Source organism: Elaeis guineensis, chromosome 3, assembly GCF_000442705.2.
Source record: "Elaeis guineensis isolate ETL-2024a chromosome 3, EG11, whole genome shotgun sequence".
NCBI lineage: Eukaryota > Viridiplantae > Streptophyta > Magnoliopsida > Arecales > Arecaceae > Elaeis > Elaeis guineensis.
In genome coordinates this window covers 19,209,289-19,222,190 of record NC_025995.2, presented here as the reverse complement: position 1 = coordinate 19,222,190, position 12,902 = coordinate 19,209,289, and the positions used below count along the sequence as shown (strand labels likewise).

Genomic DNA, 12,902 nt, shown 5'->3' with positions numbered 1-12,902 from the left:
TGTCACTACACATAATTAATTTACTATTAATTTCAATACAATCGATCACAATTATTTAACATTTCAGAAAAGAGTATATTCGACAATTCAAAATACCATGCATTAGATTTATAAATCATGAATAATTCAATAAAAAAATATTTTATAATTTATTAAAAATTTAAAAAAAATAAAATATTATTTACCTCACACGTACTCTAACAAGTCTATATAATTCTATAACTTCATTTTTAAAGTCTTCAATTCATAGATCATATCGTAATATCCTATAGTTGGATATCTTTTTATCGAGACGGCTATACCCCTATACAGAATTAAGTCCACTAATTAGAAAGAATATGGAGAAGTAAGAAAGACATAATTGATGGATAATCATACTCAATGGTTTGAGTCAATTCAATCATCTAACTTCATTCGATCAAGATCAAATTAGGATTTAGATGGTTCAGCAGAGATCAAAGATGATCAAATTAATAATATTCGACAAGAGTCATGGTGAAGGCTGGTACAGTATTCGACGATTAGAGATCAATTTGATCAAATAGCTTTAATCAATATTAGATGAAGATACAAGTGATTTTATAGAGATCAAATAGATCAAACCTGATAGTATGCGAATTTGGTCAAGGTAGGTGCCGGCACGTTGTTTGACGATCGTGAATTATGATTCTCTTCGCTACGATCAGATTAGAATCATTGAAAAAAATATTTTACTGGGTCACTCGTAGAGAGAGAAATACATGAAGAGAGAGAAATAGTGTAGAGAGAGTAAATTTTAGAGAGAAAAAGTAGAGATAAGGTAGACTTTTTAGAGAGACAGTGGGGATTGAAGCTCAGAGAAAAGAGAGAGAGAAGAGAGAGAAACTCTCTCTCTCTCTCTCTTTCTTTTTCTTTTTCTTTTTTTTCTTTTTCTCACGGAACAGAGGACTTGCATCCTCCTCCTTCCTCTTACTTTAATGGGGGACCTTGCTCCCCTTATTCTCGGCACCAAGGAGATCCTCCTCCCAGCCGGCAACACTTGCGGCGGGAGGAGCAAGCCACGGCGGTGACCAACGGCCCAAGTCCGGCGACTGGCGACGGCAACCGGTGGCGGAAACTCAAGAAAGACGCATCAACAAAACAGGAAAAATTTTTGAGGCTAATTTATTCAAGAAATTCCGGCGATTGCCGGCCGGAATCGATGATTTAATGGCTTATAACGGCAGAGGGGAAGATCAGCGAAGGATTCAAAGGCTATTTACCTAATTTTCGTTGAGATTTGGCCCAAACTTCCGGCGAACACAGTGACGGTAAGCAGGGAAAATAAAAAGGGAAATAGAGTCCGTCGATGCTTCTTGTGGCCGGCGTGGGGTTTCAAAGGGGGCGAGGGGGGGCTTTTAATAGGAGAGGGGAGTTTGAATCCTCCTCAAAAGCAACCAAGGAGACTTCTTCGCCGAGTCGGAGACTGAAAGAACTCCTTCGGGAGTTCTGGTTGCTCACAGCCCAGCACGTGCTGGCTTAGAAATATTTTTGTTTTTTAAATTTCTTTAACCTCGCTTTAAGATTTGTGCACATGGTTTTGGGTATCACAATATTATACTCCTGCTTCTTACTTTTCTTTTCTCTGCCCTTGTAACTTTAATTGTCTATTAGATTAGACGAAAGGGGTTCCTGAGGTTATTTTTTTCTCTGAAGAAAAGGGTTGAAAAAAAGGGTGGTTGAGAGAGGGCGAGGAAAGATTCAGTTTGCCTCCCCTTAGCTGGCTTGCATTATCTATAGAGCAAAATGCTTTGAATTTTCTCAACCTGATCTATGGTTTGAAAGATTCAGTTTGTCTCCCCTTAGCTGGCTTGCACTATCTACAGAGCAAAATGCTTTGAACGTGCCAAAGATTTTTATTCCAGTTTTCTCAACCTGATCTATGGTTTGAACGAGAATAAATTGTCTCGGCGGATGCAGATATGGAGCACATCACACGAACATGTCCGACTCCGACAGCGAAACGGCACAGGTGCCGTCGGAACCGGATTCGGATTCGGAAACACCTCCGGAGAATTCGAAAGCTGCACAATGGTTCCGTGAAGAAGAAGACTTTACCATTTATGGTGTGCCACCTGAAATCTTTGAACGCGACAGAAAAGCCTACCAGCCGAAAGCCGTCTGCATCGGCCCCTTTTTCCGCGAATGGAGACATCGGGGACATCTAGAAGTCATGCAACAATACAAGTGGGAATGCACGAAACGATTAATGCCCAAAAAAGATACGCGTGAAAAGTGCCTGACGGAGATGAAGGAGCTGGAGGCAAGCGTTCGGCAAAAATATTCGGAAAAGTTCCCAAAAATAATTTCCGATGACTTCGCACGGATGCTGATGCTGGACGGCTGCTTCCTCCTCCATCTCCTGCGAAGGTATGCCCCAGGTCCTGAGGAACCCAAATCCGGTCATAAGGAAGCAAAGCTATTGGTCGGCAGAATGCAGATCTGGGAGTTGGTGAGGTATGATCTGCTGTTGCTTCAAAATCAGATCCCATTCTGCGTCATCCAGAGATTACACGAGTTCCTTTACCCCGACGACAGCAATACCAATCTTGTGGACTGTGCAATCAATTTCTTCAGTTCTCTTCGTCCCTGCAGAAAACTGAAACAATCTAGATTCTATATCCAGGTGAAAGATGTTCATCATTTGCTCCATTTGATTTACTCATCCCTTCTCCCATGCCCAAAATATGGCACGTCATCCTCCGGGCCAAAATCATCACGACGGTGGATCCCTAGCGCGACGGAGCTCCAATTGGCTGGAATGAATTTTAAGAGGAGGGAGAGCGCAAATGGCTTCCTGAGCTTCTTGGACGTCAAGTTCTCTGATGGAGTGATGGAAATCCCCAAAATAAAGGTACATGATTACAGTACCACCTTTTTTCGAAACCTTATTGCCTGGGAACAGTGTTTCCCACGCACGGAATGCCACGTAACAGCTTATGCTTTCTTCATGAACTTCCTGATCAACACCGAGAAGGATATGAGGTTGCTACATCTGAAGGAAATTCTCATCGACTTGACGACCGTTGACAAAGATAAAGGTGCAACGCATTTTTTCAGCCGCCTTTGCAATGAAGTTGGCAACAACAAGAACTATCTTGGAAAATTATTTAGTGATGTGATGGACTATCATGATACCCCGTTGAACAAGTGGCGCGCAGAACTTAACGAAAAATATTTCAAAAGTCCATTGACGATCATTTCATTGACTGCCGGTGCTATAGCCCTTCCTCTCAGTGTTGCGTCGAACATTAAAAATATCTTCTTTTAATTCTGCAAGGATGCTTCAGCATCAATGTTTAAGTTGTTCCTCTGTGTTTTATCTTGGAATCAGCATTATGGTGTGATGCAGCGTGTGTCAAAGCTTTGTAATCTTCGATTCCATCTATCAAGAATTTTTGCTTCTACTTTTCATTATTTCAATAAATTGGGTGAGCAACCCATGCCTATTTCTCAAAAGAAATAACTTCTTTTCTTACAGCAAAACATGGCCTCGTTCACTCGAGATGCATGCGACCATAGAAGGTGAAACGTAAGAGAAGTGGATAGATGCATATTATTAGTAAATATTTTATTCTACGCATAGGAATCATAGAGGAGGAGGCCCAAATCAAACAAAAAGACGAGTTCACTTAGCGTGATGGCCGCATCAACTGCATTTCAATTTGTGTGTGTGTGTGTATGTGTGTGTGTGTTGCTAATGAACTTACAACTCAACTGTATCGAGCGTAGACATAATCGGATAAACCTGAATACAATTTATCTTTAAACTCTACAAGACAATCATAACAAGAAGTCGAAAGACAAGCATTGGTGTGGTGAGCAACATGCGATATAACCCTGTCAACTGGCCTTTACATTACATTTCATTGCTAGGCAAATAGTTACAGAGAGATGAATAGGGAGGCAAGCTCAGCTGAGACGACACCTTCCACCTCAAACAGCTTGACTCTAGGGTTACATAGGAATCGAAGCTGGTGAAGAGAAGCAGGTGTTATCCTTAATTTTTTTTTGTCTTTTTTTTTTCAAGTTGTTGCACTGGCAGTGGCAGAGGAGCACCTATGGATTCCATGAAACGACTTCATGCATCACGTTAAAATAAACCCATATGACATATGTTGCTTTGAAGTAAGACAAACTGAGGCAATTGTAGACTTTGAGTAAATAACAGTCCTCCGAGCAACCAGTCATGAGGAAAAAAAGATGGGGAGAGGGATAGCCTGGGTAATGTGATCACAAACCATTCTAGCTTGTAATTGGACAATTGTAAAGAACATGATCACAAGTTTTAGCTTGCTATTGCATAATGGGCAGGTTATCGCGACAACAAGCGCACAGGATCAAGATAGCAGCTGAGTCGGGAGAGTACCCTAAAGATTCCAAAGGGAAGTGCAGACCCTTGAAGCAACTGTAAGAGCCCAGAGCTGACCCCAGCCATCCCAATAGCCATCCTGCCCCAGACAGTCTGCAAGAGAATCTTACACACACAGTAGGCATCACTGCCAGTTTTACCTTTAAAATTTATCCCAACTCTGATGCTCCTTGACTTCGGTCATTGCCATAGGCTTGATCCCGACGCTGATGACAATATTTTTTTTTTGGTAATACGACAAAGGTAGTTGAAAGGCCAAGCCCCCCCCCACACACACACACACACACACACACACACACACACACATATATATATATATGTGTGCGTGTGTGTGTGAAAATTTTATAAAAATACACATATTGTGAAGTGGCTTGAATTCCAAACTTCAAAGATACCTAACATCTACCTTTATCATTGAGCTACAAAACTTATTTATATTTAGATTATTTGTCAAATTATTTATATCTATTTTTATTTGATATTGTTCCCTCTATTTTTATTTTCTTTCTGGAAATTCTGGTCAAGTAGCTCACCCGATCTAAATAATCTGATTCAAATAAAGATTACTTGGGTGAGTTTAAGTACCTAACAGATTTTATTACGAGGCAACATGTCCGCTAGCCTCTACGCTGCATTTCATTACTAGGCAACAATTATAGAGAGGTGAATAGGGATGCAAGCCCAACTAAGATGATGCCTTCCAGCACAAACAGCTCGACTAGGAGCTAGTGAAGAGAAGCACGTGTCATCCCCCTTCGTTTTCTCGGAATTTAATTCCCGGTCCCCCTCTTTGATTGCACTGTAACAAAGAATCCACATTGACTCAAAATATAACTCCCAGTCCCTGTTTATCATATTACCATAACAGCACGTATGCCTTTTGGCGTGATTTTTTTTCAAAATGCCTAACTTATCTTTTGACTACATCCCCTCATGGAAATGATCCCAATTCCTTTATTTCAACATCCTAGTGCATCACAAAATCCCTCTCCCTAAGGTCAGAAATCACAGTATCCTATTGCATCACAAGAACCCGACATTCTTCGCACACACCGAAGTTGACCACTGAGGAATTTTTCTTGGCTTTTCCAAATCCCGTTTGATTCAAATCAAAGATTATTGTGATTATCGTGATTACCATGAAGCTAAGATTCAAGTTATGTCATAATTTCCTTACAGCTCATCCTAAGTCTCTTCTCCACCCATCAAGCCTTTCTTCCTGTTCGTTTGACTTTCCCCAACTCTGAAACCTTTCTTCCTGTTTGATTCTATTCTCCTTTTATTGTCTCTTTAAAAAATCTGCAGCATAAGTTTTCATCACCTATTCATTATTGTGGAAAAAAAATCTTAAAATTAAAAAAAAAAAATTGATTTTTAAATAACCTCATCTAGCTTTCTAACAATTATGGCTTCTATGGACATTGAAAATCCTACTTTCATGGTTGTGTGCTATTACAGTAGAGAAGGCCGCATCATTTCAATCTCATAAGATAGAACTCTCAATTATATTTTTAATAAAATATTAGAGAGATGGAAGCATCTATCCCCTCCAATGATAGATATAAAATTTTATATTGCTAACCATTCGAGAATGTTTATTACACTTATGGTGGATAAGGATATTAGAAATATGTATGAAATATATCTTAAGTTAAAAGCTGAGATAATTGATACGGTTGGATCTCATTCTGCATCCTTGACTGAATCATCTAATGTGATAATCAATATGAGATAATACATAATTTATTTATATTTTATGTTAGTATTTTTATTTTTAGTTAGTCCAGTTGTACATTTATATATAATTGTGGCATGAATATAGATAATTATAATCTATGTAAAAATGCAAAATTGATTGGTAATATGTTGAAAGAACAATCTTTTTATATTGTAGGATAGTGGCCCATCCTAAAATGCTGAATATATATATTATTGCAAAAATGGTCAGATGAGTAATTCATTTCATTTTTTCTCATTTTCCAGCTCGAGTAATTTTGCTGGAGTTGTTAAGAAATAAGAGCAATAATCAATGATGAACTAAGTCTATGAAATATGTTGGATTCTTGGAAGGGCTCTGAATTTCAAGCTTTTTTAAATAGATGTTAAAAATATATTTTTGAATGGCTATCTTGGAAAAAAAATTATGTTGAGCAACCTCTTGATCTTAAAGATTATAAAAATTTTGAAATTATGTTTTCAAACAAAATAAGTTTTATATGGTTTGAAATAAGTTCTCTGTGCTTGGCATGAAAAATTAAATAAATTTCTGCTTGAAAATGATTTCAAAAGAAAATAAGTTAATACTACTTTATTCATTAAAAGAAAATTAGATGATCTTTTACTTATGAAAATCTGCATTGATAATTGTTAGGAGTAATCTGGAATGAGCCGGTGATGTATGGAGACTTAAGCCCATTACGAACTATCAGATCCATATCGGTACCTCTCCGGTGGCCTAATTATTGAGGTTTGCCCGACTCTTTATTAGGCAAATATCTATCCCAACCCTTGGTCGGAGGCTATTTTCTCCGACTCTTCGTCGGTATGTTCTTGATCCGACTTCTGATCTAAAAGGACTGGTCGATCTCCCACTGCATCCAATCCTCATTCGACTTGCACATCGAGACAATCTCTAGTAGGACTGGCAATATATGACCCGACCCATCAATCCGATCTATGCTCGACATGCCATAAACAAGTTTGGATTTAGGCTAAATGAGTTTGGATCATAAACGGATCGATCCATTTAACCTATTTAATAATTGAATCAGATTTGAATTTTAGATATCTGATCCATTTAATCCGTTTAATTCATTTAATATTCAGATCATGTTGAGTCAAATAACCTATTTAACCTGTTTAACTTATTTTGACCCATTTAACCCAACTGTTTAATCTGTTTAACCCATTTAAGATCTATTTAACCTGTTTAATCAGTTTCTGACTCATTTAATCCGATCTGTTTAACTCGTTTAATCGATTTAATCTATTTAATTTGTTTAACCTAATTTGATCTATTTAATAAATGGATTAAACAGGTCAGATCGGGTTACCTGTTTAATAAACAGGTTGGATTCAGATTTAAATTTTTGATCCATTTAATAAATAGATCGAATTTAAGTTGATGATTTTTTAATCCGATCCGCATTGATCCGATCCATTTATGACCCGATCCGACCCGATTGCTAACCCATTCTCTGGTCAGCATAACAACTACAGATTGGCTAGACTTTTGAATCAACCCATCTAACTAAACCTTGGTCAGAAAATTATCAGTTCCAACTCGTCAGTACACCACACTCTCTGATCTTTCCTCGAAATAGATCGACCAGGTTAGGTTTAAAGGTAGGCACCAATTGGACACAGCTGTCATTCCAATCTAAGCGTAATCACTTGATCTGAAGAATCTTGCTAGTATAATCGCTTAATCCGAAGAATTGCAACCAAATAACTGTACTAGATTCGGCCAGCCTGTCTTCCAAAATTGGTTACACAGCCATCTTCTCTATAAATACTTAAATCTCGAGGACCCAGATAAGTAATCTTTTTTTTTATTAAATTCAAAATTTTGCTTCTCTGTTTGTGTGTTCTGACTTGAGCATCAGAGAGTCCTCACCGGAGCACAATCTTCCAGCTCGAACTTTTTTATAGGTTACTCCAGTACTGCATTTCTTTGTCTTCCAGCATCAACCAAAAATCAGCTGTAACAGATAAAGAAAGGGCCGAATCTCTGATCCTAAAAAAGAACCAGATAAGTTAAAAACTCCTAATGATGGCTCTGTGCAGGACTTCTTCCCAACGAACCAGCGCCTCCGCTTCCCAACAGGTGTAGAATGAAGTAAATCATCCTACCCCCGCACCTCCGACAGTGGTGGAAGTTCCCACGCCAGTGCAGCAACCCACAGTGATAACCGTGGAGTAGTTCAACCTGCTTTTTCATTAGGTGTAGCAACTCACAGCTATCGTTCAGGCAGCGATCCAACCTCCACCGGCATAACGGTCGGTGAATCAAACCCAAATCCCTCCAACCCAGTGACTGATGGTGGATCAGACCCAAGAACCTTGGAGATAGCGATCTTCAAGTCCTCCATCGGGGCATGATTCAATCTCCGACCGATGATCTCTTTCGCACTCTGAAGCACATACCAACTTAGATGTAAAAGTCGAACGAAGACTTCAAGAAATAGATTAGAAGATCCAATAGATTTGCAACAACCCGTCAGCACCATCCGATGGGTTCGATTCTGAACCATCTTTTGTGGCGAGTATTCTCCAGGAGCTAATCCCACCAAACTTTAAGGTTCCTCAGCTGAAGAGCTACGCGGGACCACAGATCCTGCCCATCATGTTAACTACTTCTGAGCAGTTATGCTTCTTCAAGATGCTTTTGATGCTATCCTGTGCCGGACCTTTCTCTCCATTTTGAAGAGGGCGGTCTGATATTGGTACTTCAGTCTGAAGTCGACCTCTATTTACTCTTTTCGATAGCTGAGCCAGGCCTTCGTTGCCCATTTCATCACTAACCGACGATAGCAGAAGCACTCGGACTATCTCTAGACCATTAAGTAAAAAGAGGACGAGTTCATTCGATCTTACGTAGCTCAGTTCAACAGAGCTATGTTAGAGGTCTACGACCTAGATCATTCGATCGTAATGTCCACTCTGAAGAGTGGATTGTAGATGGGTGACTTCAAAAAGTCACTGTTGAAGATCTTTCCCCAGGATTTTTCAAAGATGCTGGCTCGGATAGAAAAATATGCCTGATTGGAAGAATTCTTTGGTGAAAAACATTGCCCAAGTAACCACAACTATGGGGAATCGAGAGCAGGATGGGGCTCGCTTGCCTAAGCAAAATAGTGAAAATCAACATTGTTCGAGGTCCCCACCGAGGAGAAAGAATATTTCGCCAAGGAGGAATTGTTCACCCTTGAGGCGATTCAGTGACTCCTTTGAATACTTTAAGGAGAGAGATTTTAATGAAAGTTCAAGCTGAGCTGCCTCCGTCTCTAAAGATGTAGACGAACCTGGGGCAATGTAATCCAACAAGTATTACCTCTATCATCCTGACCACGATCATGATACTGAAGATTGTTACTAACTCAAAGAGAAAATTGAACATTTGATCTGGGAGGGGAGACTGGATCGGTTTATCCAACGACAAGATCCTCCACGCTGATATTCCCTAAGGGTCACGCAGCAGCAGTGGAGGCATCCCGTGCTTCAGCAACAGTAGAGCCGGTCCTCTCAGCCTCAACTGGCTCTAGCATTACCACAGGCTGAGGGGCAGGTGGTAGTGGGAGACCGACCCCTACAAGGAGAATTTAACATGATAACTCGAGGGTCGTCTGAATCGGTGGAGCCGCATGCAGCGAAGAAGCCTCAGCTTGAGGAGCCAATAATCTTCACCGAATAAGATGCTGAAGGTGTATAGACCCCTCACAATGATGCAGTGGTTATTACTGCTAATATCGCTGACTCAATGTACGCTATATTTTTATTAATAATAAAAGTTCAATCGATATTTTGTACTTTGCTGCCTTTACTGCAATAGGGTTTGTTCCAGAATAGCTAAATAAATTCAGTACTCCTATTCAAGGTTTCTCCAGAAGTTTGGTAATTTCGGATGAAAATATAAGACTGCCTCTTACGATGGGAACCAGATCCAGATAAGTAACCATCTATGTTGGTTTTCTTGTGCTTAATCTACCGTCAGCTTATAATGCACTACTTGGCCAACCAAGTCTGGGGGCATTGAAGGCAGTAGTTGAAGCGAAAATTTAGTGCAGGGGCAAAATGGTAATTTTAAAACTTTTTCAAAATTATTATTTTACAGCAGAATTATTAATTAATCTCATTAATTAATACTAATTAACCCTACACTAGGATCTAAATATGATACAACAGCATGCATTTAAATTTGAAATTCAAATTTGAATCAGTAAACGTTTTACAGTACTGTGTTCAGAACACATCACCTTTTGTGGATAGTCGATCACCGCAATCTGATCACCGTCGGGGGGCTCTGATCGTCACGTCGCAGCCACACAAATGTCTGGCCTCTGCGGATCGTCCACACGAAGCTCCCGTCTGATCAGCTCCTCACGAATGCTAGCTCGTGATTTCACCCTTTTGATGGCAAATGTTGATCGAACTCCTTCGATCGATGTGTGCCGACTTTTTGGATGCTCCAGATCATCTGCACAGTTGCTTGAGAGGCTGATGGATCTCTCCTTGAAATTTGGTGGACTCACGACACTCGTGGCACACCAATCTCACTTCCCGAACCCTAGGTAGAAATCCTAGGGTACACACCAAAAACCCTGCACCCAATTTTCTCTCTTTTCTTTCTTTTTCTCTCGGAAGGTTTTGGACCTTCACCTTGCGCAGAAGCCTTCCTCACGCCCCAAAGTTTCTCTCCTAAAATTTCTACGCATGTCCCACCTTTCTCCTCTTTTTAAAACAATGTCGAACGTGTCTTATCCGCATGAGAGGATAAAGACAAGAGGTTACACATTTGAATTCAAATCAAATTTAAATTCAAACAAAAACCAACTTATCCCTATCCTTTTGGATGTGAGAAGAGAAGGGGCGTGGCTCTTTGTGCATGAAAAATGTTTCACGAGAAACCTTTTCTCGTGTAAGTAATGTGGCGCACAAAATGAGGGCGTGGGGAAGGGTTTTGCGTGAGAAAAATTTCATGAGAAGTTTCATCTCGTGAATTCAAATGGGTGCAAGGAAGTTGGGTGTCGCAGGGAATTTAAAACAAGGTGGTTTGATTCAAATTGAGCCAACCTAGTTTAAAATAGGTTAAGCACAATTAGACCAGATTAAACCCAACATAATTAGGCTTAATTAGGCTCAATAAAATCCTAATCAAATCAGGAATTAACTAAACCTAACCCCTGATCAAATCAGGGACTAAACCACCTTAGCGATTAGGTCAACATTTAACTTAATCGGGTCAATCCAAACTGAATCCAATTCAATTTGGACTTGATCCAAAAATAATTATTCAATCAAATTGAGTTAATTAGTGATTAAATCACTAATTAAATCTCTCATAAATATTGAGTCCAAATCCGATGGGCAATCAGGCATCAGAGACCATCGATATGAAACCCTGATCAAAGAGTTCAAATTTCAAATTCAAAATTTGAAATTCAAAATTTTGACCCCGGTACCCAAAATGTGTGGAACTCATGATTAGAAAATCCTAATTCTCAATCATAGAGTCTCAGATAGATAAGACTCATAATCAGCCATCAGATCAGAAAGGAACCTCTAATGTGTGTGACCCCGCAGGTTCGAACCTAAACCGGTAGCACAGGAACCAATTTCTGTACTAATCGAAGTGACCATCTAGCAATGATACCCGACGACCGGATAGGTCAAATAATCGCAATCGCAATATTCAGAACCTACGTGAATATGGTTACCGTATAATTCATCCCTTTTGACCCCTGTGTTTAGGACGACTCAGGGTTAAACTGTCAACCCTGATTATATCATCCGAATCGTGCTCAACTCAATTAGTCCTGTGACTCCTCACTAGGTCTACCCTGGCTAAGGTTTTGCTAAATTGAAACATGACTATACACAGCTCCTAAATTGGAGTGGTCAATCCCATCTTGACACACGCACCGACAAATCAAGTACTTGACTACACCCAGCAACCTTCCGTCACTGAATTAGAAATTCAGGTAGTCCAGTGCCTAAGTGCAGTGAGTTGCTTGCAAGTCACCATGGCGGTCTCAGGTCGGAGGGACATTTATACCCATATCCCATCGGAGCAAATCTTGACAGCAGAAATAGCTCCGGAGTTGGTCACGTTCAGTGCAGATGTACCATTACATCTCACCTGTATGCCATACCAGTGTCTCCACACTCTTTGGTTATGAGGACAACCAACCCATATGGCACACAACGACCTATGCTCGATAAACATTGTCGTCCTTGGTAACAACGTATCATTTGGTCGCGAACATGTTTAAGGACTAAGCGACAAATCCTCCGTTGTCGAGTCTAAATAGTCCTAAAGACTTCACCACAACACAGGAGTTCATTAGAAGATGAAACATTTGTGATGAAAAAATATCAAAATAATTTTTATTTATTTGTAATTCATGTACTAATACAAAAAGGAGCACAACCGTCAACAGGCTGACGATTGGCTTTGGGACACTATTCCCAACAGTAGTCTCAAGCTACCACTTGATGATGAAGTTTTCGATGGAAGTTGGAGTAGGACAAGTCCAAGGCAATCAAGCCGTGGCCCGATAGTGTTTTGCTACTAAACTGCGGACGGAAGAACAGCCGGTGGTGCCCCAACCTGAACTCCCAATAGGTTTGGACGCCCATAATGATCTGGTTAGGGAGCATGTTCGACCATCCGAGGATCTAGTGGAGATTCCTCTGAGGAAAAAAATTCCCATTAAACTATGAAGATTGGGTCATCCATAGATCAGGTAACCAAAGCTCAACTAATTGCTTTTTTGTAGAAAAATACGGACCT

General features: G+C 40.0%; 1 protein-coding gene across 2 annotated transcripts; it reads left to right on the top strand.

Annotated features, from left to right (window-relative positions):
* Positions 1–909: 909 nt before the first annotated feature.
* LOC140850816 (UPF0481 protein At3g47200-like) lies at positions 910–3,484 on the top strand. Of its 2 annotated transcripts, none has more exons than XM_019849202.3 (2): positions 910–1,289; positions 1,939–3,484. In XM_019849202.3, the coding sequence occupies exon 2, from the start codon at positions 1,961–1,963 to the stop codon at positions 3,287–3,289; it is 1,329 nt and encodes a 442-aa protein (XP_019704761.2). In that variant the 5' UTR covers positions 910–1,289; positions 1,939–1,960; the 3' UTR covers positions 3,290–3,484. The 2 variants fall into 2 exon arrangements, with proteins under 2 accessions (XP_019704761.2, XP_073109808.1); XM_073253707.1 differs by lacking the exon at positions 910–1,289 and having other exon boundaries at positions 1,777–2,872; positions 2,996–3,484.
* Positions 3,485–12,902: the final 9,418 nt, after the last annotated feature.

Bases quoted from the DNA above. Each gene is read 5' to 3' on its own strand.
- LOC140850816 (XM_019849202.3), top strand. From the start codon at position 1,961: ATGTCCGACTCCGACAGCGAAACGGCACAGGTGCCGTCGGAACCGGAT.